This window comes from Gasterosteus aculeatus, chromosome 18 (genome assembly GCF_964276395.1).
Source record: "Gasterosteus aculeatus chromosome 18, fGasAcu3.hap1.1, whole genome shotgun sequence".
Classification (NCBI taxonomy): domain Eukaryota; kingdom Metazoa; phylum Chordata; class Actinopteri; order Perciformes; family Gasterosteidae; genus Gasterosteus; species Gasterosteus aculeatus.
Window position 1 is genome coordinate 2,207,499 of NC_135706.1, and position 27,932 is coordinate 2,235,430.

Here is a 27,932-nt window from a genome sequence, read left to right on the forward strand (position 1 = left end):
GTTGTAAAAGTCAAAGGCGATTATGAGTCCAGGGCCGTGACACCGAATCAGGCGTAATGAAATGACTGCTACTAGCGGGTTTGCTTCTCCTAGATTAGCTGGCCCCCCCCCCGCATGGCTTCAGTTCCCGATTTGCTCAAACCAAATTAAGCATTCCATTTAGGCTCTTTTAAAAAAGATGAAAGTTGAAACATAATCGCAAACCAACGGAGAAATGATCTCAGATAAACTGCGCGTGGTGCCGCACACACTGGGAGGATGACTAACCACGCAACAAGCTTCGTCGTAGTTTGTCTTCAGGCCCTGAGGAGAACCCTGGTGGGGCCCGCTAGCAGCCCGGCACAGCAACGAGACAGAACTGTCAAACATCAGAGGCTGCGTATGTGCGATACATATTTCATTGAATCCTATAGACCGAAGCATTTGTGCGCACACACACACACACACACACACACATATAGATCAGTGAATATGCTCGTTCTCTCTCACATACAAATATTCACATCACAAAGTGGCGGCGCTATTTATAAAAGCAGTAAAACATCATTTAAAATGAAGACGTTCAAATCTCGGAGCAAAAAGCATGAAATAAATTCCCTCACCCGTGTTGGGAGGGTGACGTGACAAGTGGCAGCACAGCCCCATTCATATTTACATAGACTTTCACACTCCATTGCCGTTGCCATTGATGAGGTCAGTGACGTCCTGAGGGACATACGGCACCTCCACCTTAACGTCAATGCTGTTGTTAATGAACTACGGCAGACCTCAACCCGCCACACTAAAAACTCACTGTGAACACGACGCGTAATCAAACAGAAACACACACCAACGCACACAGTGAGTGACCATAAGCAACTTGAAATTCGAACGTGAAAAAAATATTAAAAAATGAACCAAAATGAGACCTGAAATGTCCACAGATATATGTAAGTGAAGAATAATATTTGAAGTAAATATTTTGTCCACAACAATTCGTGAGCTACATTTTCTTTAACTATTTATTGTTTAGGTTCCAGCTTCAATCGCCTGGAGTTATTATCACACACAGGTTAAGAACTGATGTTTAAAAGGTGCCTTTGTAATAAACAATTACGTAAAAGAATCAATTCATACGGTTTGTTGTGTCCACAGTTTAAGTTCTATGTGTGATACGTTTTGCCTCAAGAATGCAGTCAAAAGACCTTTCAGCACCTTGTTGGCATGTGGCTACTGACCAAGACTCAGCTGGACTTTATTCAGTTACACAAGTGGGTGGAGCTTCTACTTACTTTATTTATGATGAATTTGAAGGTTTTAATAGGGGGAACTTTTATTATTACAATTACTTTAGCCAAAAGACAGCAATGGAGAAGCAAATAAGTGAAGTGAAAAGCAGTTAGTAAGTCAAGTTAAAGAAATCTGGCTGTAACTTTTGTAATAGTTTTGTTCCCAGAACCGTTGAGCTGGAAAAAAAAGTTAATTAAACACCACCAAGAATGTGGGATCTCAGTACCTGGCAACTTTTAAAAAAAATACGGCTTGGCGCAGGATTTGTTCCACTTTGCTAATAAGTCTACTGGCAGGTCCCGGGGGACAGATGACGTCTGCAGAGGAGGACATGAGACATGGTCCCGTTTACCTCAGAGACGGTAATGAGCCTTCCAAGCCGTGACATGACGACTGTGTTATAACCTGTCAGCCGTCTCTGGAGGCCCCGCAGCGCGAGGTGAGGCCCCCCCCCCCGCCCGCCGTCCTGCCGGTCAGCGCAAAAACAAGCTGTTGCACAGTGTGTGTGTGTGTGTGTGTGTGTGTGACTGCTATTTGTTGTCTGCTTGCCCCTCGGTGTGTGATAGACGAGCCTGACGAGACTTTGCACAGACACACACACACACACACACACGCGTGGAAGCATCCCCCGAGGATAGAAGTTTGATTGTGAGGCATGGGGCACATCTATTACAAAGACCTGTGGTTCAGAAACCCCTGGAGCTATCTGCTGCAGCTGCTGCTGCTCACACACTGAGAGACAAACTGCACACTCACACACTCACACGCACAATAAAAAACACCACCTACAGAAACAAAATTGCAAACATCTTTGTACTTGACGGGTCCGATGGAAAAAAGCGGTTTGTCGTATTCTCCTGCATGAAGAACGAATATGAAACGCCGCCGACTGAGCTTTGCACACGACAGAGGCGCTGTGTGCGTCTAATGAGCCTCACACCCCATCAGTCTGCCGCTGCTAATTGGACCCGCTAAGCAACTAGCGCTCCTGCAGCATCCCTCTCGCCACGAGGAGGAACGGCGGGCCGAGCAGAACAAAGGAAGACGGAGCAGGAGGTTGATGGAAAGCAGGGAGGACTTGTACACAGCCACGGGCAGGTGGAGGGGACGGTGATCAGAGACCAACTAACTCATCAAACATCATCCGGTAGGAGACTCGCGCAGCCCGTCCACACGACCTCTTACTGTCAGTGATTATCACATTTCTCCAGGAGCCAAGCAGCGTCCCCGATGTCCTTTAGATCGTCCGAGTAGGAGGAGCACGTTGTGCACACTGCCAGTAGATTCTGGTCTCATGTCCCGCCCCCCCCGTCTCTGACTCTCGCCTCACGCTCGCTCCCAGAGCAACGAAATACTGAAATCTCACCGCGTCAAGAGGCAATCTGTGTCGATTGAACACAATATTAGTGTCGTGGCGCAACGCGTATCCAAGCTTCTCTCGGCAGACAAAAAAAAGCCCAATTAAAGTGTGCATAATTGTCCGCTCATTTCCCCGTCTCCTGAGCACCAAGCCGCTTGAAGATGATGGACGCAAGCGATTTCGTTAACACGGCAGCCATGCAAATGGCTTTCGGTGTCTCTCCCTCGGCGGCCTTCCCCCCCGCGTCACGCTGGATCGCAGCCGCCTGTGGAAGAGACACGTCCGTCTCCCGTGATGGACAGGCTGGTTTGAATGAGTGTCCCCAGAACGCTGCAGAGCAGAAGAGCTCAGGTGGGGAGCCCAACGCCTGTCACTTAGTGGAGGTTTTGTTTCCCTTTCTAGGTTACCGGTGTGAGTAAATACCGTACGAAACGGCAGCACTCCAGAGAGGGCAGAGTTGCATTTCCCACGATGCACCTCAGCAGCCGACGGTTGCGTCGGAGAGACGCTGGCGGCTGCTAGCTACGAGCCGAGAGCCCGAAGGGGAGATGACGAGCTCACGTCTTTCAAACGCTACACAACTTATTCATTTTTCACAAGCGTGCAGCTTCTTTTTGCCTAAAGTGACAACTGATGATCTCCGATGTGATATTGAGGGATTCCTCTCTGATCTCGCACAAAGGGCTTATTCCACATGTATGGTGCGCTCCACGTGACTCGACGCTTATTGATGTCTTGTGTAACTTCTCATATAACTGTCAGGCCCTTAAACCAAAAAGCGCTTATGAAGACAGCAGAGCTTGTGTCAGACTTTTTCCTCGTTTGGAGAGAACGAGTTGCTGGAAAAAAGCAGTAAGAGAAAATAAACAGGTCAATAACAGGACAGTAGGTATTCCATCTGACCTGTCAGTCAATGAGGAACTCGTTCATATTATTTATAATGACGGAACGGAGAAACATTCTTGAATGTTCACGGAGAACTTCTGCATGATAATGTGCAGCCATTAAACGTGCAGATCTTAAACACAACGAGGGGTATTATCTTCCCGTTGGCGCATCATCTCCATGGCTACAAACGGTGTTGCTGAGGATAAAGAGCCAACGCGGTTGCCGTTGCACACGATCAAACAACAATCCCACTGATAAAGGAACAAACCTCTGAATGTCCCATATCCAAATCTCATACACGGCTTATATGTGGCAGAAGAGTACATCTTGTGTATGTACAGCATTTATACACTTTTCTTTCCTTGCTTTTTACTATCAAGTAATCGATATTTCCCCTTGGACGCCACCCGCCTGATAACAACGCTACAGTATCAAAATAATTTCCATTATTTTTTTCCACTTGATGACTGAGTGATGTTCTGAGTAGAGGTGATGTGACAAAAGCGATCTCCTCCTCGTCCTTGCTGGTCTTTGGCCCCCAGTGGACCACCTGCACGAGTAGCGCCGTGCCAGAGAGTGTGTGTGCGTCTCTTTCATTAATTAAGCGTGAGATTGGTTATTTCAGAGATGTCGAGGGAGTCGCTCTTCTCACCTCTGTAGAGAAACAGCTAGTGCCGGCGAAGTTTACCTAAAATAGAGGCGTGAGGAGGACACAACGATTTCGGCTCACAAGAAAAACAGCGCACACTTGCATCCGGCTCTTTGTCAGATTCCAATAGCCCCTTTTCAGCGCTGCAGTACATCACTAATGATCGCTGAACTCCCTGAACTCCCCAGCACTACCCTGAGGGGCACAGGTACAGGTCGTCTCCTGTTTGACGGCCGACTGGGGAACTGTAAAATAAAAGGCCTTGGCAGATGAAACCCAGTGACACGGCGGCGTGAATCAAAGCAGACCCTGTTACAGGAGCATGCAAAAGAATGAACACGGCCCTCAGGAGTACAAAAGTAAAGTCAGAAGTTGGGGAGAGGAAAAAAATTGTTCAATTGTAAGTTACCAAAGCGCGAGTTCACCTGGCGTCTAACCGCCTCATCCTGGGCATCGACAAAAAAAGCTGCAGCCTCGTTGTACTTTGACAAAGAAAATGCTTTGTATAAAAGCTCCTTCACAGCACGCATCACCTTATTGACTTCCTTTGATATTTATAGCCTGTGACACAAAATACCATTTTCCCAGCAATGACATGTTTTTTCTAAAGTGAGAGTACCTTGATGGTGCTGCAGACGGCTGTGTGCCTCTCAGCTCCGCCATCGTTGTCCCAGACTGCTGTTCTACAGCATATGAACGTTCGAACATTCTTTGTCCTGGCCCTCCCAATCAAAGAGTTTTTATTTAGTATTTACAACAGCCTGGACTCTGGCCTCAGCCAGGCTTGGGCTGATGGAGACATACGTGTATCTGCACTGACATGAGGGGCAGTGCATGAGTTGAGGCGATAACAGTGGGGCCCTTGTGTGGTCTGTGCACCAACTAAGTTCTTGCCCGAGCATGTCTCACCCACTGAGGGAGAGTTATTGCTTTAATATGAACAACAAATGGTTCAATTCGTCCTCTGGGTGTCAAAGGACTGCCCGCCGTCATTACTTTCTTGGCACGGCTGTGACATTCATTGGCTTGGAGTCGGGACGTATTGAGGAAGGACTCTGTTGGGATGGATCGGGGGTGAATGGCAGATACGGAGGGACAAAGACAGACAAAGAGACATGTAGAGAAAGGGACCGGTGGCAGGTGCCGCTTTGCACACCTCAGTGAACAGATGAGAATACCGTCTCCTGACCTTGACTGATCCACTCCACCCACACAGTCACTAAAAGGTCACAAAAACACAATGTCAAGTGGAGGAGAGACTACTGATCAAAACGGATTACCAAGAAAACTAAACATTTGACCCACAGACTTCCATTTGCTCCGCAGTGGGGATCTCCATCTCCCAAGAGGAAAGATGCAGTTGAAGGCCACTCATCCGCTTGGTAAACAATGGATTTACGGGATTAGTTCTTGGAAATGTGCTTGTTTGGTTTTCTTGTCAATAGTTGGATCGATTGTAATATTAATACAACAAAATACCATAGTTATGAAGCTGGAGACTGTTGCTTGTGACGCGGCTACTGTATTGTAGTCTGTGCAAAGCTAAGCTAACCGCTAGCTGGAGCTTCACATCAAACGTACAAATATAAAAGTGGTCCCAATCTTCTCGTCTAAAAGTGTTGAACTATCCCTTTTAGACATATTGAAGATCAAATGTGGCCCATTGTCTTCTATGAATGAAGACCATGCATGTATACGTGTGTAATTAAGCACAAAGCTCAGCGTCGGACCCACGGTTCACGCCGACATGGCCCCACCTCACCTGGATAGTGGGCGGCGAGCGCTGTTTGCGGGTGGTCGTCGTGGAGAGCGTGGTGGTGGTCTCGATGAAGGTGGTGGACATCTCCGGAGGCGCCGACGTGGTGGTGCGCGCCGCACCCCTGCTGACGGGCACGTCGCCCACCAGCCGCACGCTGCCGTTCACCCTGATGTTGACGTGGCCCTCGGCGGCCATGTTGAGGACCTTGAGGCCGTTGTAGTAGAGGCCGGAGAGCTGGCCCTGGTACGGCCGCTTGCGGTCGTTTCCGCCGATGGAGATAGTGGCCTGGGTGTTGAAGATGGTGAGCTGCCGGCCTGCAGCACGAGGGGGGGGGGAGACGATATGTTTGTGACGCAAAAGGCACAGCCAACAAAGTCCTTAAAGAGGAATGACAGTGACACTGACGGATGGATGATCGGGTAACGCGGGTAATGTTTAAAGGTATGGTGGGAGAAATAACTATGGCATCAACAAGCCCGCCATCCCGTCCATTCTTACAGACGGCAGCGCCTTTCTGTTATCTACAGTAGGATGGCCTGTCCTCCACCCCGGAAGACACTGATACTGCTGGAAACAGACACTATGCGACTGGCAGCAGCTTTATCACAGGAGAGTGGACACATGCAGGTGTGAAAAAGAATATTTGAAAAATGAGCTGGAACAATTTCCGACAGGCACTTGATATTCTCTGGACAAAACAGTGGACTCATGCGGCAAAGTGATGAATAAATATGTATACTGGATTTGGCATATTATGATAAAGTACAAGCAACACACACCCACTATGTATCATGGTGGATTTCATTAGGAGAAGGCTAAATATCATTGTCAAAACACACTGCTCATGCATTAATTATGAGACGGAAACACATCCAATTTTTTCAATACAGGAATCATAATTAAAAAACGAATTTTTGTAATTTACATACAGAAAGCACCTCCAGCTAGCTATATTTGCAGCACTTGCACCGTAGCAACACGTAGCACATTGGGCGTTGAATGATGGGGAGGACGATCATGTCACAGCAAATGAAGTAGCACGTGTGGAGTCATGCATGCAGCAGCAATGGGACTTTTCAGACCTGACGGATTTAAGCGGTTGTTAAAGGGACTTTATAATCACGTTAAAATGTTTAGGTGCAGTGAACTTTAAATGCGGTTTATAATGGTATTATGTTGAGGAAAGAGGGCGAGGCGTACTGTTCTACCCTCCACACTGTATTAAACATACACAGGGCGCTGATCTGATCATCTGAGTGATTGAAAAGCACGACTGGATCAGTGCAGCTCGGCAGGTTCGCTGTGGCGCTTCGCCGTCAAAAAGGCTCCAATTAGCTCTCCATCATCCAACAAGTGTGGCTTTTCATCGGGGCTGATGTGTAGAACTACTCAGCAGAGAGAAGCTGCTTGGAGAGTTTTAAGGGGATATTTCCACTGATTAGTTTGTTCTCAAACATCGCAGAGGATTTGAGCCGGGCCTACTGTTGCAGCGTAGAGAACCCCGGCTCCTCATCAGGTCGTTATTCCTAACATCTTGCTGTTGCACTGTTTACAGAAACGCTCCCCAGTCCCTTTAACTGGATACCATGATTCAACGAAATGTTTGAAAAAAAATGACAATGACAAAAAGGGGAAATAAATCCAAATAAAAAGATGGGGAGAACAGAAAGTAAGGAGGGACGCTCGGTTTCGCTGGTTGTTTTGAGGGTTTACGGGGTGCCTATTCATTCTCAAAGGGAACAAGCCGATGAAATGACAAGAAACATTCTGGAAGTTTGATGAAGATTTACCTTTCTCCTGAAGCCAATCTTCTACTGGCCGGGTATATTTGAACGGGATTTTCTTATTGGCCATTTGATAGCGCTCAATGTCGCTGTTGCCTTTAAAGTTTGAGAGTTTAACAAACAGCTTGAAACAGTTGGCAACAGCAACAGACATCACACATTTATACAGTGGTTTAGAATGAGTTTTTATCTTTGTTTAGAAATATTTATAACAGCTTTATGATCATATTTTTTTCAAGTAGCTTTAGTTTAACTGTTTGAATTAATATTTATGTAGCACACTCCACACCAATATTTAACTAAACATATATGGATTAAAAGCACAACATATTAAAATACAAACTGCATAACAGCCTGCAAGAAAGAAAGTAAGAACACAGAAATACATCACAGTCCACATAACAGGTCTCATAACACGTTCATTATTACAGGATCAGAAGGGGTTGAAAAGGTAGACATACTTTATAGCACTTTTTCTGAAGCAAATTGGGGTTAACTAACGAGCGCTAATTCTCCCACTGGACACCATCCTGCAAGGGCCAATGAAACGCTTGGGAAAGACGTGTGGTCCTGCATCTACTGGGAAGACTCGGGAAGGACAAAGCATATCGCTGACATGGTGGGACGTCTTTTGGGTAATAAAGGAAGAACCCAGCTGCTTCTTTCCACTGTTCCGAGACGAGGTAAACGCGTTGCTGGTATACAGATATTAATTCCTAGTATTAATTCTGCCATGATACGATTTGCTATTGTGGATGCAATACTTCTGGTGAAAATCAAAAAGCCATTCCCTCTGACGGGGCGCCACCAGAGTGCAGCCACTGAGAATCGAGACAAACATTTTAAGGTTCTACAAAAGACGGACGAGCCTGTTTGGCACCATCAAGGCACCACAATGCCGCTCAGTGCCCATGTGGGAAGGTACTTGGAGGAGAAAGGCAGCATTACGGCATCGTTTATAACGCCAGTGAAAGGGCACGGCTTTGCAATTGTGAGGAAAGGCCTTCTGGTGTCTTGTCTGGCTGCTAGAAGTCTCTCAACTGATTTATCTATTGACAACATCATGCACACACACACACACACTCATGGGGATCTTTCCAGCTACGGCATCATATTCTTCCCTATACCCATAAGCCTTCAGGGCATCTGCATGTTCTGTCTTAGTGTTGTTATTTGCTACCAAGGGGATTTCAGATGGTTCCGACCTGCTGATGTATGCACATATTTCTTTACATTCGGCTGCAAAGGAGCTGGAGGAGCCAGCAGCTGAATCCAGGCCCCCCCCCCCCCCCCCAATTCCTACGATCCAGAGCAGGGTCCGGGTGGCAGCCAAATACACCCCCCCTCTGGACGCACAGGGAGGTATATGATGGTTGCATGTGGAAGCAGAGAGGGAGAGGTGAGCATCTTTGGGGGGGGGGTGGAATGGGCCAAAGTGGGAACATCAGAGGCAGAATACCAACAGGGGATGTAGGGCTGCCTTGCCTTGTGCAAATGGCGCGGCCCCAGCGATCGCTCTTACACTGCTCCGGGTGATTAATGAGGTGACAGACCCCCCCGTAATGAAAACACCACAAGATAATTGTCCAACTAATGAGAAAAATGTCTCCAGTTTGTCAATTTGATATTCACTTTTTAAAAGTGAGCCCAGAACGGACGACCTTACCAAAAAAGAAAAACGTTTATTATTTAAAAAATGTCTCCTGCAAGGTCGTTGGGTTGCTGTTTTTTATGAAAGAAATAATAATTACTATTTTACTAATAGCAGTTTTTTCCAAGCCTCAATGACCATTTTGCAATTTAGGAGCATTACTGTGCTATGCAGAGTATTTCACTATACATGCTAATCAGTAGGGGCGTAACGATTCATTTTCACAACGATTCGATTCGAATCGCGAGTCATGGTTGCCGATTCGATTCATGGGCGATCTGGGTTCATTTAGAACGATTCGATTCGATTCAGTGACTTGAAATCGATTCAGTAACTTCACTGGACAGTGCAGGCAAAGTTTATGGGATCCCTGTTGTTTCTTGTAAGGAAATCAGGTTTAAATTAAATATGGATATTATAAACAAGCAAACAACACTTAATGGCAAATGTATTAACCTTTTATTTGAATCAGGTGCCATTTTCAATGTAAACATTAGACAATAATTACACAATGTTTGGATCAATTCACAGAACCCCGGATGTTCAACCACATCGTAGGGTCTCATGTCTTTACAGATAAACTTGTTACTGTGATGTTTGGTGCTGGCGAGGCCTGAGGCGTCTGCAGAGCTGAGTTACCTGCTGCTGCTGCAGCGGTGACGCTGCTAGAGGTCCTGACTGTCGCCGTTGTTTAATCCCACGGCGCCGTAGTAGACGGCCGGAAAGATTCGTCGTGTTTCTGTGTGTTTTTATTTGTCTTCTACATATTCTACAAACAGCGACCGACTTATTTAGAACAACTCCGTGTTTGCAAAAGCCAAAATGTTTCCACGCGCTGGATCGATAAGTTGGTTTGTAAATGTCTCGCAGTCGTCTCCTCCACGCTGTGTTTTGTTGCTGTTCAGAGTTTCGCGCGGCTGCTGCTGCGTACTGATGACGTCACAGACAGGCAGACTGAATCCAGTAACGTTTAACGCGTCTAAAGCGCTAAAAAACAAACAAACACACATCCATACCGGTTTTGTGCTTAAATTCAATGTGCAGTTTACAAGTATCGATACAATCGATTATGTACCATTTCAATTGATATGTAATCGATATATGTCGTCCGGAATGCCGATTTGCGGAGCACAGTTGGATCGCAGGAATATAAATCGATTAATCGATTCAGTGGATGAATCGTTACACCCCTACTAATTACATAATATAATGTAACGTCTTTGATTGGAATTTTATGCCCAAACATGTTAATGCAGACGCCTCAGTCCTGAACCAAAGTAGTATGTGAACGCACTACCATCAAGAAATAATTGACCTATAACTGACTCACCGTACAACGAACATTTCTGGATATTCTCCTACATCTTCTGTAGCAAACAGTAAATTAAAAACATGTCACGCATATTTTATAGTTTGGTGGACAGCTGAGCGGCGGAATGCACACTAATCCTACAGTCTTTCGTGATTCGTTGCTGTCTGTGCGTGTAAACAGTCTGCCTGCCGCTCACCATTTATTCCGCCTCAGCCAAAAACAAAAGTCTAAATGTTTCCTGTCGGGTGGCAGCAATTCAGTCACCACAAACACTGGCACGCCGACAGTCATCTGCTGGTCGCTCGCTCCCTTCTTTTCAGTTGGCGTGCCAGTCTAATCTCCCTGGTGCTCCATCACAGGGCCGGTGCTGGGACGGCATGCCGACTGTGACGGGCTCCATGGCGTTCTCTCTGTTTGAGGGGGGGGGGGGGGGGGGGGGTGCGGCCCCCCGTCCAAAAGGCGTCATTCCACAGCGAGCTGCTGCTGCAGACCCTGGTCACCGGAGGAGTCCGGCACCGCCCCTCCAATCCGCACACCATTTGTATCAGTCGGCCTTCTGTCTATTCATCTCCCCCCCCACCCCCACCCCTTCATCCAGCTTTCCCTTCTTCTCCACCCATCTGTACGTCTACCCGTCTCTCCTCCGTCAACTCATTCCGCTCGTCTCCTCCGGCGGTCCCCAACCAGCGGTCCTCTTCGTACCGGGCCACAAAGAAAAACGCCGACTACTACCAGTTTTTGAGTAAATGTGTGTCTGACCAACCCAAAGGATGGAACCCAACCCCAGTTCACACGCACGCACGCACTCTTTACCGCGGCCGTGCAGAGCAGTTAGCCCAGTGGGCGTTCATTCGAGGTTGAGCCAAAGTGTGATTCACAACCTCCGCTCGGCGCCGTCTGCTGATTCAAAGATTCAAACATGGTTTTAATTAGAGAAAGACAAACACACACACACACGCCCGCCCACACATAAACACACTGCAGAAGGCCGATGAGATGATGCCGTATGTGATCAGTGTGGTTGTTTGGTGGAAGCGGAGAATGGGACTGGAGCTTATTCTTACTCCGTAACATCCGAGCAAGAAAAGATGATTCTGGTTTATTGCAATTTGGTTCCTTTGTAGTTTTAGTTTTCTGTCTGTCAGAACTAGAAGTAAAAGCAATCGCTGAGATCGGAACACAGTAATGTCGTCTGAACGAGAAACCACTCGTCCTGTTTGTTAAGGGGTGTTCACAATATTAGAACGACTTTTCAACATACATTTACATACTTATACACCTTATAAAGTGGTCACTGATTGATATAACAGAGGGCGCGACTATGTCTACTCAAAGCCAACCCAACAGGACGAGGATGACTCACTGTGCTATTACTTCATACTGATGGTTCTGCATACAGCAGCATTTGTGACATACGGGTGGTCTTTAACTGGATCAAACTTTCTCCGGAGACGCACAGCAGACATTGTGATAATATCTTATGTGACTATGGAGGAATGTTGTCTCGTTCATCATCCGGTATTCTTTTTGTGCCGTCTCGCTGAATTTCCTTTTCTTTTATTCCCAGTTTGATACATAAAAACGGTGTTTAGCTTGATTATCTAAAACACATGAGCACACATACTTTTCCTTCCTTTATAAATAATTCAAACTGGAGATTTGCTTAAAATCTATACTATGGTCTGCGTGCTCGTACGAGAAAACTACAAAAATAAGGCTCAAACTTTGATGAAGTGAGCATTCCTAAACTAAAAGGAAGGTGTTCTATTATTAATTAGCAGCAGGTCATGCTGTCCGTGGGTCAGGCTCCCATTTGAACCAATCCGAACATTGTCCATTGTCCAATTTACACGCCGCCGGGTATTTTGCAAGCAGCTTTGAATGACAAGCAATCCACTAACACATCTGTTCTCGCTTGCCCCCCTCCGCCCCCCCACCACGGGGGGCGAGCATGCCCAGACCTGCTAACTGTTTATTGAACGAGCTGAGAGCCTCGCGGCGGCCGCTGCCTTCGAGTTGGGCGTCAATAGTGCGAGTATTCAGTCAATGAGTCTGCCCCCTAACATGTAATTACTCATGAGATGACAACGCCGCTACAAGGCAGCGGGGGGAAAAAAATCAATCATCCGTGAATTGCTATCACTGAGTGTCCTGCAAATTACCTGAGCAGAAGAGAAAAAGAAATTACCGCGCATTCGATCGCCCGACCCGAGCGGCGTTCCCAGACGGTGGCGGGAGGACAGAAAAGGGAGCGGAACCTCAACGGAGGAGTAAAGTTAAAATAAAGAAAACTACCGTTCAGCCCGGACGCAGACGGCACTATTGGACCGTTTAAAAGGTGGAAGGAGGAACACGAGAGTTCTTGAGTGATGCCACAAGATACAGGGCTGATGTCCATCAGGATTCTAAACGCCGGCGTTGTGCGGCCATTTTGATGTTGTGCGCCACATGTTACAGAGTTTCTCAGTATTTTCCGGTATCTGCGTGGCTGAAATGCAGTTATGAAACCCGTCTAACTTTATCTGGTCAAAAAAAAAAAAGATAGCGAGCAAAAGACAGCCAGCGGCAAAAAGAAAGAACGAGGCAGAAGAGATTAGCATCACCTGCGCTGGCATTGAACCAAACCCAAACAGCGCGCCAGGTCGGGCCAGGAGAGGAGGCGGCCCCGTCCTCGCTGACGGCAGGCGACTGGCAGCGTGCTGTAGGGCTGCTGAGACGTTTGGGCTGAGAAGGGATCAGCTCCTGTTTGTTTGCTCCTCACCACTGGGTAGCATCAGCGCTTTTGCACGGTTTGCATTCAAAGTAAAATAAAAATACAACTGATTGTGGTGCACGGTTGACACATCTGGTCATATAACACTATTTAAACCTTGATGATTTAACGTCACTGCCACGGGCAGCGTTTTACCTCAGAGATCAATGAAGTCTCACCTCATCTTCCATCGCCTTCTTCCATCAACTTCTCCTGGACTCAAATGCCACTTTGTGGCCCGGTCGCTCCCCTGTGCGTCTGCCCAGTCAGACGGAGTGAAATTGAAAAGGGCTAATAGGTAAGAAGGAAACAAATGGGGGCTCTCTTAAGCGGGTCGCCAATTATATTTAATGGACTGTTAAGTGGAGTAGGAGATGTCAAGTCCCACGGTTGCTCATCTTTGAAGCCGAACGGCACATCTCGGTTTGAAATGGAGGCAGCGGCGGAGCCTCCACATGTCTGATGATTTGTATTCTGATGCTGTGTTGCTTCAGCTGACCTGCCAAGGAGAGGTAAAGGCAGGCAGCAGCTCCAACCATCCTCTCCTTTGCTCGCCCACCCACCAAATACCTCTCAGTCCCTGAAATACACTCGCTAGCGTGCCGCCCGTGTGCTTCTCTCCAGTGGCGGCAGGTGTGAGGTCACGACAGCAGAGACAGAAAGGGCCTCTCGGTCTTCTGAGATGAGCGAGTGAATCCTAGTTTTCATTCTTAGTGGTGCCCTTTGCTCAAATAGATGGTGCCCAGTGGTTTGTAACGACGACTTTAAGCATAGCTTCAGCAGAAACCGACAGACGGGAGGAGAAGAGGGGCGGTACCTGTGGGGAAGTGTTCATTCACTGGCCAGTTGTCCACCTGCAAGGTGGCGTTACCCCCGTTCCTGGTGAATCGGACCAGATGGTATTTGCCGTCGTTTATCGCCGTGGCCGTTTCCTTCACGCTGATGTCCACTGTCCCAATGTTGAATGTCACACTCGCTTTGCCTTGTTCCTGCGTGAGACACGAAGAAAACACAAGCAGAAGAAGTTAGTGGCGTGACTCCAGGACTGAATGAATCGGAACATCTGAATACCGACGGCACTGAAGCGGCATTTGGAGACGCAGCGGCGTCGACTCCTCTATAACTCTAAGCGGGACAACATTCCTCGTGTCGTTGTGCAGTAACAAGTTATTACACAATAAACTCACTGTAAAGAGGACAATAAAGCCACTTAGATGAATACTCTCAACTGGTCCTAATGGCGAACTACTCCCGGAGAACCGGAGGACGCCGTCGCCACGCTTCATTATACCCCTGTAATGTGATGAAAATAGGCTGCCAGCAGAGATTGTAATGATGAGTAATGCTCCCTGCAGCCTGTCACTGCAGAACTGGCAGCGCAGATGCCTCTTTTCTGCTGCGCTCCTTGCAGACGGTGAATCCCATACGTTTTGTTTAGCTCCTAATGCCAAACCAGGTTTACTGTGTCCATAAATCGCCCACCCCGTCACCTCCCGTTTCCTCTCCCTCCGACCCCATTTTCATGAGCCGCCACCGTGTTTTGCTGCTTGCGTGTCCTGGGGCACGAAGGCGTGACACGCCAAAGGTTCGGCGGCGCAGGCAGGGCTTGGTGAGCGGCGAAGGGGAACGGCTGGTGCATTCTGTGTCATTGGTTAAATCCCCCGTGGGGAATCTCTCCGTGTAATGACCCACTTTAGAAGGCCGCAGCAGAGCGGCCGTTTCTCATAAGCAAACCGAAACGAAGCAGACTGACAGCGCGTTGATCAGCTGAGACTGGCCCTCCGTGTCGGACTGTGGCAATGCTGAGATTACAATGTCCGATCTGTATTCACAGGCTTCCAATGCTGTAGAGCACTTAATAAGGACAAGCTATACTTTACTTAGTCACTTATTTTACACTTTCATATTTTGTTCCTTGGCAATACTACGAGTTAGTTTACTCAAACTCTTGAGGCGTTCTTGCTGTGTTCGTAAAAAGGAAAAACAAATACATATGAGACTCATAAGCAACACATATCAATCTCCTACATCTGTACTTGATTGGATCACCAGAACAGACAGTTCTCTTATTATTCATTTTAAATGTTTTTATTTCCTAGCAGGTGAAGGGGGGTATTCTTGTCATAATTTACAGTAAAGTATTTCATAAAATGACTGTGTGCACAGAACCTGCACTGACTGTGTGCGCGCTAGTATTCAAGTATTCAATGCCTCACTTGTACGTTCAAAACACCCTTTCTCCATTAACAGAGGGAAATACAGTGTTTCAAATCATGATGCAAGGAACGACAGAGCAGCTCCAACATCTCCAGCTCGACTAATAATGGCAAAAGAACGTTGCCAAAGACACGAGAAAGCCATCTCCTAAAAGCCCTGGTGGGGCTCAGAGTGCAGAATATCTAAATGCGCACTCAACGGCTCTGACAGAAGTTGTAAATGGGCTCTTAATTTAAGTAGCCGTCATTAAAGCAGCAGACGTACGAGCGCAAACAAAAGCGTGTGCACTTTTACGCGCGTCGCCCAGCGAAGGTAAGCGGCCCACAGGAACATGCAGGTGGTTTAATGAGACACGCTGCTGTTCAGTGTGTGTGTGTGTGTGTGTGTGTGTGTGTGTGTGTGTGTGTGTGTGTGTGTGTGTGTGTGTTGCACGACTGCAGCATCGTGGACAAAAGGTCCCGACTAATGACAGGAGCTGCCGCGGTAGGAAACACTGCGCGTGGCGGCCCGGGGCTCGTCCAGGGGGCACGGACAGACACGTGGACGGCGACCTTCAGAAGCCGTGGCAGCGCCGGCTCTCCCGCGCGGCGGCGGCATCAAAGCCACCTCAGCGACCCGCTAATATCTACAAACAAAGACAGATCGTCGCCCTCTCGGCCCTGCGGCGAGCAAACAGCCAAACACAACAATTGTGCACCTCGACTGCCGAGTGCCTGCGGCCAGTGTGCAGAGCGGGGCCTGTGTGTGCTTTGCAGTGGAACAGCCCCCCCACGCCCCCCCGCCGCCTCCTTTCCTTCTTCTTCTGCTCCTGCTGTCCGGCTACCCGCCCGCCCGTCTGCCAGCACTGCGCTGCAGCAATCTTTGATTGACAGATCCAATTACGCTTTTTATTGGCCCGTCGCTCGCAAGGCGGGGAGGCACTTCATTGTCTCCTGAGCAAAGGGGGGAAATCGCTATTGTTCTTTGAGTGCAAAAGACGATGGCCGCCGTTCCAGGCGTAAACAAATGATGCAGAGGATCACTTTCAAACCCACACGCCACCAAAGCACATACACAACACACACGCACGCATACTGTACACACAATGCCGCCGAGTGTAACCTTGCGCTACCAAAGCTTTTCAGATAGTAAAAAATAGAGCCATCCAATCAGTTGCTCAAATGCAAATGACGTCATTATAGTGGGGAAGGTGGTGATTTACTGCTACTCTTTAACGGCAATCACCAACTGCTTTACTGCTATAGCAATGAGATCATGTTGGTACGTTGTGTTCACACTTTATGTAACTAAGACTGATCAATGTAATTCTAAGCCTCTCCTCATCCTCCGCTGCCAGCCCCCCGGCCCCCCGGCTCAGCACCAGGCGCTCCTGGCGGTCCCACGTGACACGCCGCACACTGACATCAGTAATCAGGACCGCCACAATCCTATTCTCGGGCCGATCAATGGCTCCAACACGCGCTGCAGCCGAGGCAGCGTGAAAGGAGGGAGAACGACTCGGAGCAACGGTCGGCAAACTCTGCAGAACCTCCCTGGCTGACAGCCGACTGTGTCGCTGTGCAGGGGGCCGGCCGTGCACAATAGCCCCCCCACAAAGCCACAGGCCCCAGACGGACGCAGGCACCTCAAGGCCTTTCTGTGAAGGTGAGATGGGCAGAATTAGCACATTTAGCTCTGCTGGGGAGAAAATGAAGCTGGTAAAAGAGGAAAGGAGGCTGGGCAAGAAATGGAGAAATGGACGTGGTAAGAAGATGTGCGTTGAAAACACTGGAGCTTTTAGCCCCGCAAACGGTATTGCATTTCAATCAAGCCTTCGATGGAAATGGGGCCCGGGCAGAGAATAGCTGTGGCGGGATGACTCCAGTGGATCCATATGAAGGCTCAGAAGGGAGGGGCGAAGATCTGATATCAAGGATGTGAACATGAGTTTGGGTTACACATCCACCCTTCCATCTGACATCAGCGCTCAAGTTGCCTTATGTGGTCGGGATCAAAAGTGGAACACAAAGGCAGTGGATGTAGAATCAATAGAGAACGAAGCCGGGACAACGGGAGACGCGGTGGATTGATGCGCCTGGCCTTCGCCGCGGCAAAGCCATTTATCGGCAGTAATTGACAGAGATAACTCAGAGGCGGCGCGGTGATTTGTAGCTGTCCGTTTGTGTGCACATCAGGCTCGGCGCTCACAACTTTGCCAAAGGGAAGGATGTTAGAGGCAGTTTGGCGGAGGGACGTGTGCACGCTGGCATTTAGTCATTACTTCATGTACACAATGTGCTGACGCACTTGACAGACTCATATATTGTCTGGAAATTGTGTAACGCTACTGGTGGATTGGAAAACCCATATTACAGAAAAATGTCTCTCTTTCTCCCCAGAATGAAATCTACAAAGCAAATATTAAAGCATTAAAGGATTCTTTCATTGCATTTGTCCTGGTGAAATGTGTCCATAACGTCTGTCAATGTTGTATGTATTCTGTCTTCTCATGAAAAGATTGAAACTACCAATGGATTATTTTAGTGTTTTCATTACATCTAACACCTCTGTGCCATAGAGCTTCGTTAATGTCCAAAGTGTATCCGAGGGCTACAGATGCAATTATATACCATTTAGGTACAGATACTGTGTACCTATGCAGATTATTAAATTGAATAATTCACTCAATATATTAATCTATTATTATTAAAGAATTAGCAAATATTACAATAACTGAGACCAGGAAACCAGCAGTGCAAAGCTGCTCACTCGTTTCTGGGTTTCAGGGCTGCAGCAGAAGAGGAAATAGGAATAAAACTTATTCTGTACCCATATCATCATATCTTGCTGATTTTAAAACCTTTCCATCAAAGTATTCTCATTGAAAGCTTGGAACACAGAGTTCTGGAGTAAAGAAGTTACGAGCTCACTAAAGAAGAGGCATTCATTTTTCCATGTGGCTGAATGAAGAAACACGTGATCGTGTTGGAAGCAGAATCACAGGGACATTCATCTCTCAACGTGGGCAGATGAACCAAAACTACGCGTGTCTGGATGTCAATTCAATTCATTTTATTTTATATAGCCCATAATCGCAAATTACAAATTTGCCTCAGAGGGCTTTACAGTCTGTACACATACAACATCCTCTGTCCCGAAACCCTCCATCGGCACAGGAAAAACTCCCCAACAAATGAAAAAACCCTTCCAAGGGTCACACGCGGTTTGTTTTAAACACGGTGGACTGAATGAATTACTGTCGCTGGCTGGCTGAGGACGGAATATGAATTCATGAAACTGAGTATTGAAAAAGAAAGAAAGGCACATTTTAATGTCATGAATAAAGCACAAGTTGATGCACACGCAGCTGCTCAGAGCAGTGAAGCATGTGCAGCGTTTCTGACAGACAAGAGCCACAAAAAGCCACTAATTCTACAAAAGAAACATCCTCTGCAGCGGGACTGGAGGAAGCGTTAGAAGCATCGGGGCCTAAACGCACTCCTCAAATAAACATTTCTCTGAAACTGTGAAACTCCATCAATCATTAATTGGCTGAAACGTTCATTGAGACATTCATAATGGGCCGTTGTGGGAGGACACGAGGACTGGTGCCTCTGAAATATTGATTCCCACCTAAAGGAAGCTGGAAGTGGAACACAGGCAGCATTTCACACCTGAGAGAGCCGGGGGGGGGCTCCGCCGAAGAGGCAGCAACAAAATGGCCGCCACCTCGCTCCACTTCCCGCTGCTGTGGGTAACTGCAGGGGAGACACCACCGAGTCCATGAGCCGGCCGGTCGGTGCACGGGGGGGGGGGGGGGGGGGGGCGGCTAACGTTAGCATTTGAATAGAAACACGGGGCTCAATGTCAAAGCGAGAGCCTCGCTCTTTGATCCTCCGCCGCAGAACACGCAGCGCGCACGGTTAGCCTCATCAATTATTTACAACCGCTCTTTCTCTATTTCCTGTTTGTCCCCTCGGCCTGTAACTCGCCCTGACACTAATGGCGGACGGCCCCGGTGAAAACGTTTATCAATGTTAGCGCGGCTCCGACCCCGTTGAGGCTTTTGGAACTTGGTGTACTGACACAGCACTGATCCTATCATCGCCACTATCTTAACGGCGCGTCTTCCTCGCCTGCAATGTCCCAGCGGAGCATTGTCCCTGAAATAACCTTTGATTGCTGCGTCCAGTACCGGCAAATCTCTACTTCATTTCCTGAATTACGGACCAATAAAGTTCCTCCAGTGGTCCGTCAGGAACATGAACTCTGTCCTCCGACGGGGCCTTTGTGAAGCACGTTGTCCTGTGTGAATCACTCACACTGCATCGCTGTGCAACAGCTCATTATAGTTCCCTTTAATACAGATCCTATGTACACGTACTGTAAACAGAACATGACACCGGCCAGCGAAGTAGGGAATGCTTTTTATTCGCGATACGATGGATTTCCACGCAAACATTTCTAGTGCAATCCTTTCCTCGAATACTAAATCCTCTGAGAAATTGCGTTTTTCATTTACTTTTGGTTTGATAAAGCACCACTGATGAAAAATACAACATATATGTCTCCTTCCCGACCTGCTGCTATATGTTCTTCTTTTGCACCGTGGCAACGGTGGGCTCGTGCCAATAACACACACACACACACACACACACACACGCTTTATTCATGCTCTGCTTGGCTTAATGTTTTGCAACAGCTGTTACGAAGGTGTTGGGTGGGACTCTTTAGTTTGATTGAATTTACTCAGTTAACATTTTGATTTCATTTCATTTCATTCACCTGCTGTAGCTTAGCACCACGACCCATTTGTGTGACCTCAAACTCCACCCTGATGGGCCAAATGGTCCTAGAGCGCCAGGGGGGCGATTCGGGAAAAGAAAAGGAGTAGCCAATGAATGGGATTTGTGCTGGATGGAATAATATGCTGTGGAAGTCCATTAGGGACAAGGCTAATTAAATTGAAACAGCTTGGTGATCAAATTAGAATCTGTTTGGCAGACACTTAATTTAATGCGCTGCTGAAATTTGAGCACTTTCTATTTGGTAGCCCCAGAATGAAACCAGTGCACAATGAATCAAGCGGGGACAAAACGCACCCACTCATTCATTTTGAATCAACAAGTTTCCAATTTCTGGATTTGCACGCAGCACTAAGGTCTTTTCGTCAAAGTAGATGAAAGCCAAAGAGCACCAGTGCACTGCACACGCACACGCACACGCACACGCACACACGCACAGACAATTCAATCACAAACCAACTTTGTCTTTGACCTTTCAGTGTGTTTACCCATAGAGGATACCTGCAGTCACAGCCCCATGCACCGCTGCGGTTGCTTGCTGGTGACAAATAAAGGCTAAAGCCGCAGACAGACGCTGCCTGGAAGGCGACGTCTCCGGGTGCCCACTTTGAGCACAGACACCATGCGCGATGCCATGGAGACGCCGCACATGTTCTGCACGTTGGATGGCAAAGAGTCGCGGGGGTGAAAGTATTGGAATAGGCGCACAAAAGAGTCGAGCCTGTCTGAAGAGCTGCCCTCTGTAATTGGCACGCTCTCATTACCACGTCTGGGCTAATATGCAAAGCCAAACCACACGGGGAGAAAGGGAGAAAACATTCAACCGTAGCTGCACTAATCCCAATTAACGAAATGGATGGTTACTATGGAGCAAAGAGCCCAACTGTGTCGAATCAAATGTAACGGACACAGTGGCTCTCTTGTCTTTGTCTGGTGTGGTGGACACACAGCTCGGGCCACAGCTGATTGACGGTGAGCTCTATCTTTACGTACACATGCCATTGTGTCACGCACTTATAGTCACAGGGTGCTAGTTGCCCAATAACAGGAGATGAGGCAGAAGAAAGGGGCCAACGCTAAGGCCAGAGCTAGTTGGATTGACCCGAAACACACTGGCAGCAGAGGGGTCGGTAGTCTGTTGCTATGGGAAACCTGCCTGTGATCCGGACTCTACCCTTCACATCGCCTGCTGAGGTGTCGGGGATGGAGTTAGATGGAGAGGAATGAATGAAGGGAGGGAGATGAAAGGATGGAAGTGGAAAACACAAGAGACGGCAGAGCGGTGAGGTGAGAGAGGAGCGAGCTGCAGAGAAATGATTAACTGAGAATAGAGTGCAGGCACCTCGCTCAAAAGCAAACACTTTCTTTTTCTCTCCATTTCTTTCTGTCTTTGATAGTCTATTCAAGATTGGATTCTGATTGGAGATTCACTTAGTTCCACACCTATCAAGTCTGCTGTGATGATATCCATTGGTGAGTCGCAGTGAAGACACAGATGGTTTGAATTGGGCCCATTTGAACGGCCATTGCTTCAACCAGCGGAGTTATAACACAATTATTAATGAGACTTTTGAGATTTGAACATAATTATACATGTAGTTCAAATGTATGGTACCTGTACGTCATACCTTTACTTACCTACATCTGTCTAATGACCTTTTTACGTTTCTGATTTATATTTTAGATTTAAACACATGATAATCTAAGATGATCCTTTGTCTGCTTTTCATGGCCAAGATGTTTTAGCAATTCCAAATATTTTTACTCAAATATCTGATGGGGCAATGAGAGGTTAAGAGTAAAAGTCCAAACAGATGAATACAAATGTAATACCTTTTTTTTCCTTGTCCCTGCCTTTTAAATTATATATTGTATTTAATAGTTTAGACATGAAGTTGTTCAAACTAGCTTCACTTCAGCCAGCAACCCTGAATTCTCCTGACACATTGAGGCATTATCTATTATTAATTATTATTAGTATGAATTAGTATTAATATATGAGTCACAGTGGACCTTTGAAGCAGAACCAGTTATTCCTCTGTCAATACCTTTTGCATGTTTAGCTCAATATTACTTTCAGTGAAGCAACATATTGAATGCATGATGTGATGTGTAGCACAGGATTTAAATACATTAAATGATACATATGGTACATATTTTGATCAGGTGAAAGGAAATAACCTAAATACTTATTCCACTTCCTTCCTCCAATGACTAGTTTGTCTTTAGCTGGCGCCCTGTTTCAGATAACAGCGCTGTGACCTCGCTCGGCTATAATTGAATGTATGAATGAACACCCGAATGGGCGAAACGCAGCAGCAGAGTCCAACGTGTCCTGCGGCGACGGCTGAGGAGCCACACTGGGCAACATATGCCATCTCCGTGTGCATGGCTGTCACGTCAGCTTGATGCCTTCCCCCTTGCCTTCCCAATCCATGACCACATCGGGCACATTAGAGGCATGTTAAACCAACCAGCACCACACACACCGAACTCCCTGCAAAGCCAGAAAAGAGCCCAATGATTGATTGAAGATGTTTTTGAAGTAATTGTCTCACTGACTGCATAATGAAGCCATATTGCATGTAATCAGCAGAGGATGACTACATTGAACAGACGAGAGAAAAGTCAAATTGGGAAGTGACCCCCTGGAACGCTGGTACCTACAATGGCTGAATCGTGGGCAGAAAATCTAGGTTGGTGTGTCTCTCCCACATGAAGGAACATTGAGGCAAGTGGCCTACTTCCTAGATGCTCCCGTCCAGGGAAAGCTGTTATCACGCTCGGTTTCCATTCATTCTGCAGCTTTTAAAACCAGAATCCCTGGAAAGGTTATTATTTAGAAACATAATAATAGTAACTTTGAATTCAAACTTACATCCTACCTGCATGCTTACTCCGCCCTGTTAATTATTCTTCCTAATTATTTCTTACTTGCTCTATCAAAAAGGCGTTAAGTTTCATTAAATTAATTGGCCCAAAAGTAATGAAGCACCAGTCATATTTCTGGGCAATTTTCTTTTCCATAATATGAGACAGCTAACAGATAAGTACATATCAAGGGCTCAGTAGATAGCGCTCACTGCTGATCTGCTCCCTCTCCGTGGACACGGCTGTCTGCAGAAAGCCATGAAATCTAGATGATTGGAATGCAGGGAGTTGCCGATGTAATTGCCAGAAAAAGGCATTCCTGTTAATCAGGGGCTCCAGATGATTGACTATGGCGTTGTCTTCCTGCATGTTAGTAGCTGTACATGCGTGCTGATACGAGTTGCCTGTTGGAAGTATGTCAGGAGTGCACGACGAAAGCAGCTGATGCGATTATCTTTTTCATTTATAGTCGCCCGGGAAGATTGTGATGGTCGCTGACAAATGCAAGATTTTATAGTATAAAAAAGGAACATACAGATGCAGATTAGGGGTATGTTTGAGAATATTTACCTCTTTTTTCCCCATTCAGTGATGACTGCACGTGGAGCAGAGAAAATATCTGAAATATTGTTTATCTTCCGAGACCGCGGGAGGTTATTTTTAAATGTCACAGTGAATCTCCAGGTCTGTCCCGGGTAAGCGTGTGTCACTGCTCCTCAACGCAAGACTCGTTTCTGCATCACAAGCAACCTCATAAACACACATAAGCCCAAAAATCAGCATGACCCAGTGTTTGCTTTAAAAAAAGATTAGAAAAGACTAAGCTGCAGAGGTGTATTCTGACAAAAGCACAAAACCGCAGAGGCAATTTGGCCGTGGCTCTTGTTGAGCTAGCAAGCCATACCCCCAAAAACGTTAGGCGACACGGAAAGTTGAACTGTTTTCAGGGTGAATGACCAACTCATGTGAACTGACCACAAACGGACCATTCCTGCTATAACCCTGTATCCTACACGGTGACCGGTCACAACCGGGGAGTTGTCTGGTCTGGGAGCTGTCTGCGTGTTTGGCTCACTACTTTAACTCTCTCACAGAGTGTATTCACTTCATTGAAATGGTCAGCTACAAATGTATTATTCAGTGTTCAGTTGTTCTTAGTTCCATCCACTGGTGTCACTTCCGGTTGCAAAAATGCAAGATGGCGACGGCCAGAACGCCAGACTGGAGGCTTAAAGACGGTCTAGTTAATAAGAGGTGTTATAAAATCGGATTCAAATAAAAATGGACATGGGCGTCTGTTATTTTGTCCTCATTGTGGGGGGACTTTATTTGTCAGAAAAGCTACACCAAAGCGCATGAAGGGAGATTAGGTACACTACCTCCACCTATCACGGCTTTACCTCTCTCTTCATATCTCCAGTCGGTTTCTGATGCTCTCTCTCTGCATCACAATCTCTCTTCCTAGAATGTCGGAGGAGCTTTGTATAAAATCTAAATACATCGCTGACACTGTCAAATCATTTTTTTCCCCTCAGTTGCTGATGACTTTTGCGTTTGCAAAAGCTTTGGGCCATTTACATCCATTTAGGGAGCGTAAAACTTAAACTTCAGGCAGTTGGCAATACTTGCCAACGCCTACAGTATCCATACAGTACCTATAGAGTCTGTATCTGCACAAGAAGCTCAAATAAACTAAAGCCAAAACAAGGTTTAATCTCCTCACTGCCAGGACAGCAAAATGCATTTTTCATAGAGAATTTTTGTAATTAGACTGTTATCCAACTTGTACCATCCCCCAAGTGGCAGCATTAGCACACAAGAGGACAAGATCCCTTCGAGGCTTTTCCAAGCAAAAGGCATATATAATGAGTCACAAGGTCCCTCTTCGCTCCAAATGACGTTAATTGCTGTCCAGGCAATTATTATTATTACCCACACTTCTTTTCTAAAATGCTGGCAATTGCATCTTGTGTATTTCAAGAATAGTAATTTATCAAAAACACGTCTTATCAGCAATAGAGAAAACATGAGTACTGTATTTTAAGTCAATGAGCTGGTTTGACCATGTAAGAAAAGAAGTCTGCCTTTCATTCCAGGTCTTGGGTCAGTCTGGCATGATCCATCAAGATGTGAATACATTAAAGATAATGTGGGAGGAATGAATAAACCGTACCTTCAGCTTTCGAATGCACCGAATCAAAGGGGTATAGAATTCTCTGGTGAGGAGGCACCAATGTTGATATTTTGGAATCGTTTATTTGTAAATGATATTTTGTTTTTACATCAATAAGTGCATACTGTAACATCTCAGTTCGTTTTAACAAGAGGAATTTTGGGAGCAGAGAATGAGATATAACTTGAGATGCCTCCGCTGGAATTAAACGGCAGACAAATGTAAGGTGAGCACTCCAACAGAATATCATTTCCTCAATGCAGTCAGGGTTATGTATTATTAAATGTGCTAGTTCAGGAGAGGAGGATACATCTCTCATTGCCCGTAACCTTAAAAGTGACCGCTTGCAAAAACTGTAAACCGCCAGAAAAATGTCAACACACATGAAAAAACATGTAATAGACGTAGACAAAGGTCAACACCCTATTGGTCCACCTGAATGTCCAATAAGATCTATCGGAGGTCATGGTGCCTTCAGGCCAGCTTTGGCCTTACGGGTCATGGGCTGTTCAGGTGTATCTGTAGGTTTGCATGATGGGGCAGAGGAGTGTGCTTTGCAGGATTGGAGCTCACACTATGAATAGAAAATATTTGGGGGGTTTTTCTACACTTCCTTTCCGGAAGAAATGGCTGAGGAGCTGAACAAGAGACGTGGAGATAGAATACTTGGCTGTCATGTCCCTGGCCATCTGACTCGCTGCCTGGCCAGAATGATCAATAAAACGGCGAAAAAAGATGGTATACGAGTCATTTAGTAGGAAAAGTAGTCTGCTTTGTCTCCTAACCAACAGAGCTTTTCATGCTCATTTTCAATGATGTGAGGATTAAAAAAATAGGTGCTGATACTTGCACTCTGTGAAACGCACAGGTACTCACTTTCACATTTTCAATCCATCTGAGAAGTTGCTACAAACCAAAATGTGATCCCCTTTCTTTTTTTATCAGCGACAGATAGGAAGAAACAAGACATCTTGCTGACGCTTAATCCTCCACGAATACATTTGCAGTGTGTACGGCCCATATGTCAATGTACCTGTGGGTTTGGGAGTCAGCCAATCTGCCACACCGTTATTGAAGGATGAGGATTTATTTTCTAATGTTGGAGTCCCCCCCCACCCCTTGAACCCCCCTCTCTCCTCCTCCCCACACTTCACGTCTATAATCCGAAGGAGTCAGTTCGGTATAATGTGAATCTCTTTCTTATATTTGTTTTTACCCCCCCCCCCCCCCCCAACCTCTCTCTCCATGTCTGTCCTCCTTCTGTGTCTTTGTCCTGTGGCGGCTCAGGTGTGCGCGGCGTTGACTGTCTCTGACAGGAAAACCTTGATCCTCGCACACAGCCTTTGGAGCCTTGCGTGAGAGACAGACCTCCATTCATTCCAAATCCATCTTGTCTTTCATTAGGTGCTCATCACCCAAGCACACGTGGCATAGCGTCTGCAGCCGGGTGACATTAGAGAATGGACCTTTGGCTGACTGCCGAGAGGTGCTAAGATCTCTGAGAGCATCTAGTGGAACTACAGCTACTTTAAACGTTCTGTGTTGTTAGGACCAGGGTGGGCCGGTAAACTGCCTCCTCACAGATTACAATGCATCAGCATTTGTTGGCATACAATACAATAACTGAGGATACAATCAGCCTCCATAAAGTGGGCTCTATGTGTAGCTAGAAGAGGTCTGTTTGCCATCAACAGTCCAACAACGTCATTCGTCCAATCTGTTGATCGTCAAACAGTGATATTGGGAAATGACGTAACGAACACCTCGTACAGTGCGTAGTTTGGGCCCAAAATGGCCGCCACTAGAAGAGCAACAATCTTTCTGCAGCCGTGTGAGCAAAACCTTGTCCTCCACCAGCAGCCCTGAGTGGAGATCGTTTCTCGCACTCTTGAACTGAATTCAAACCGTGTGACCGATCCGCTACCAACGGCCAATCTAGCCGTTGGTATAAAAACAATAGTGCTGAGGCGGTGTGGCAGAGAGAGAGAGAGAGAGTTAGAAAGGGTGAGATAAGAAGAGCAGAGCTGGTGGCGGGTGGAGGGGACGGGAAGGAGGGAAGGCAACACATCGTTTGGAATTCAGGACCAATGTGCTGAGCCCTATCTGAGCCAAGTTTGTCTCTGATCCTGCTCTGAATTCTAAAATACCCACATCTCTTTCCTCAACTCCTTTCCTCCTTCCTCCTCTAATCTCCCCCCCCCCCCCCCCCCACACCCTCCTTCTTCCTACAGCTTCTTGTGTTTGTTCTACTTCTGGATGTACACAGTGCCCCGCTCTCTGTCGCCTCATCACCGTGAGAATGGGATTCATGTCCTCCCATGAAGCTGTGAAAACACAAGCGTCCCCCTGGGGGGGGGCATGTTCTGTCAGAGAGCTGAGGAGGGACCGGCGCACTGTTTGTTTTTTCTCGTTGACTTTTTCATCTCAACCCATAAAAGATTTGTGAGTCGGGGGCCGAGGCCA

At 46.8% G+C, this 27,932-nt stretch overlaps 1 protein-coding gene across 26 annotated transcripts in view; it reads right to left on the bottom strand.

The window, feature by feature from the left end:
* nrxn3b (neurexin 3b) overlaps positions 1 to 27,932 on the bottom strand; it is a 210,734-nt gene that overhangs the window by 16,513 nt on the left and 166,289 nt on the right. For 14 of the 26 annotated variants that reach the window (XR_013453505.1, XR_013453504.1, XR_013453503.1 and 11 more), the window contains 3 exons: positions 14,242 to 14,413; positions 7,716 to 7,805; positions 5,929 to 6,239 (listed from right to left, as the gene is read on the bottom strand). Coding sequence is in view for 21 of the 26 variants with exons in the window: in XM_078094031.1 (XP_077950157.1) it covers positions 5,929 to 6,239; positions 7,716 to 7,805; positions 14,242 to 14,413 (573 nt within the window). In the remaining 5 variants the exon portion in view is untranslated. The remainder of the gene's footprint in view (positions 1 to 5,928; positions 6,240 to 7,715; positions 7,806 to 14,241; positions 14,414 to 27,932) is intronic. The other 12 variants (XR_013453507.1, XR_013453506.1, XM_078094043.1 and 9 more) reach the window with 1 other exon arrangement.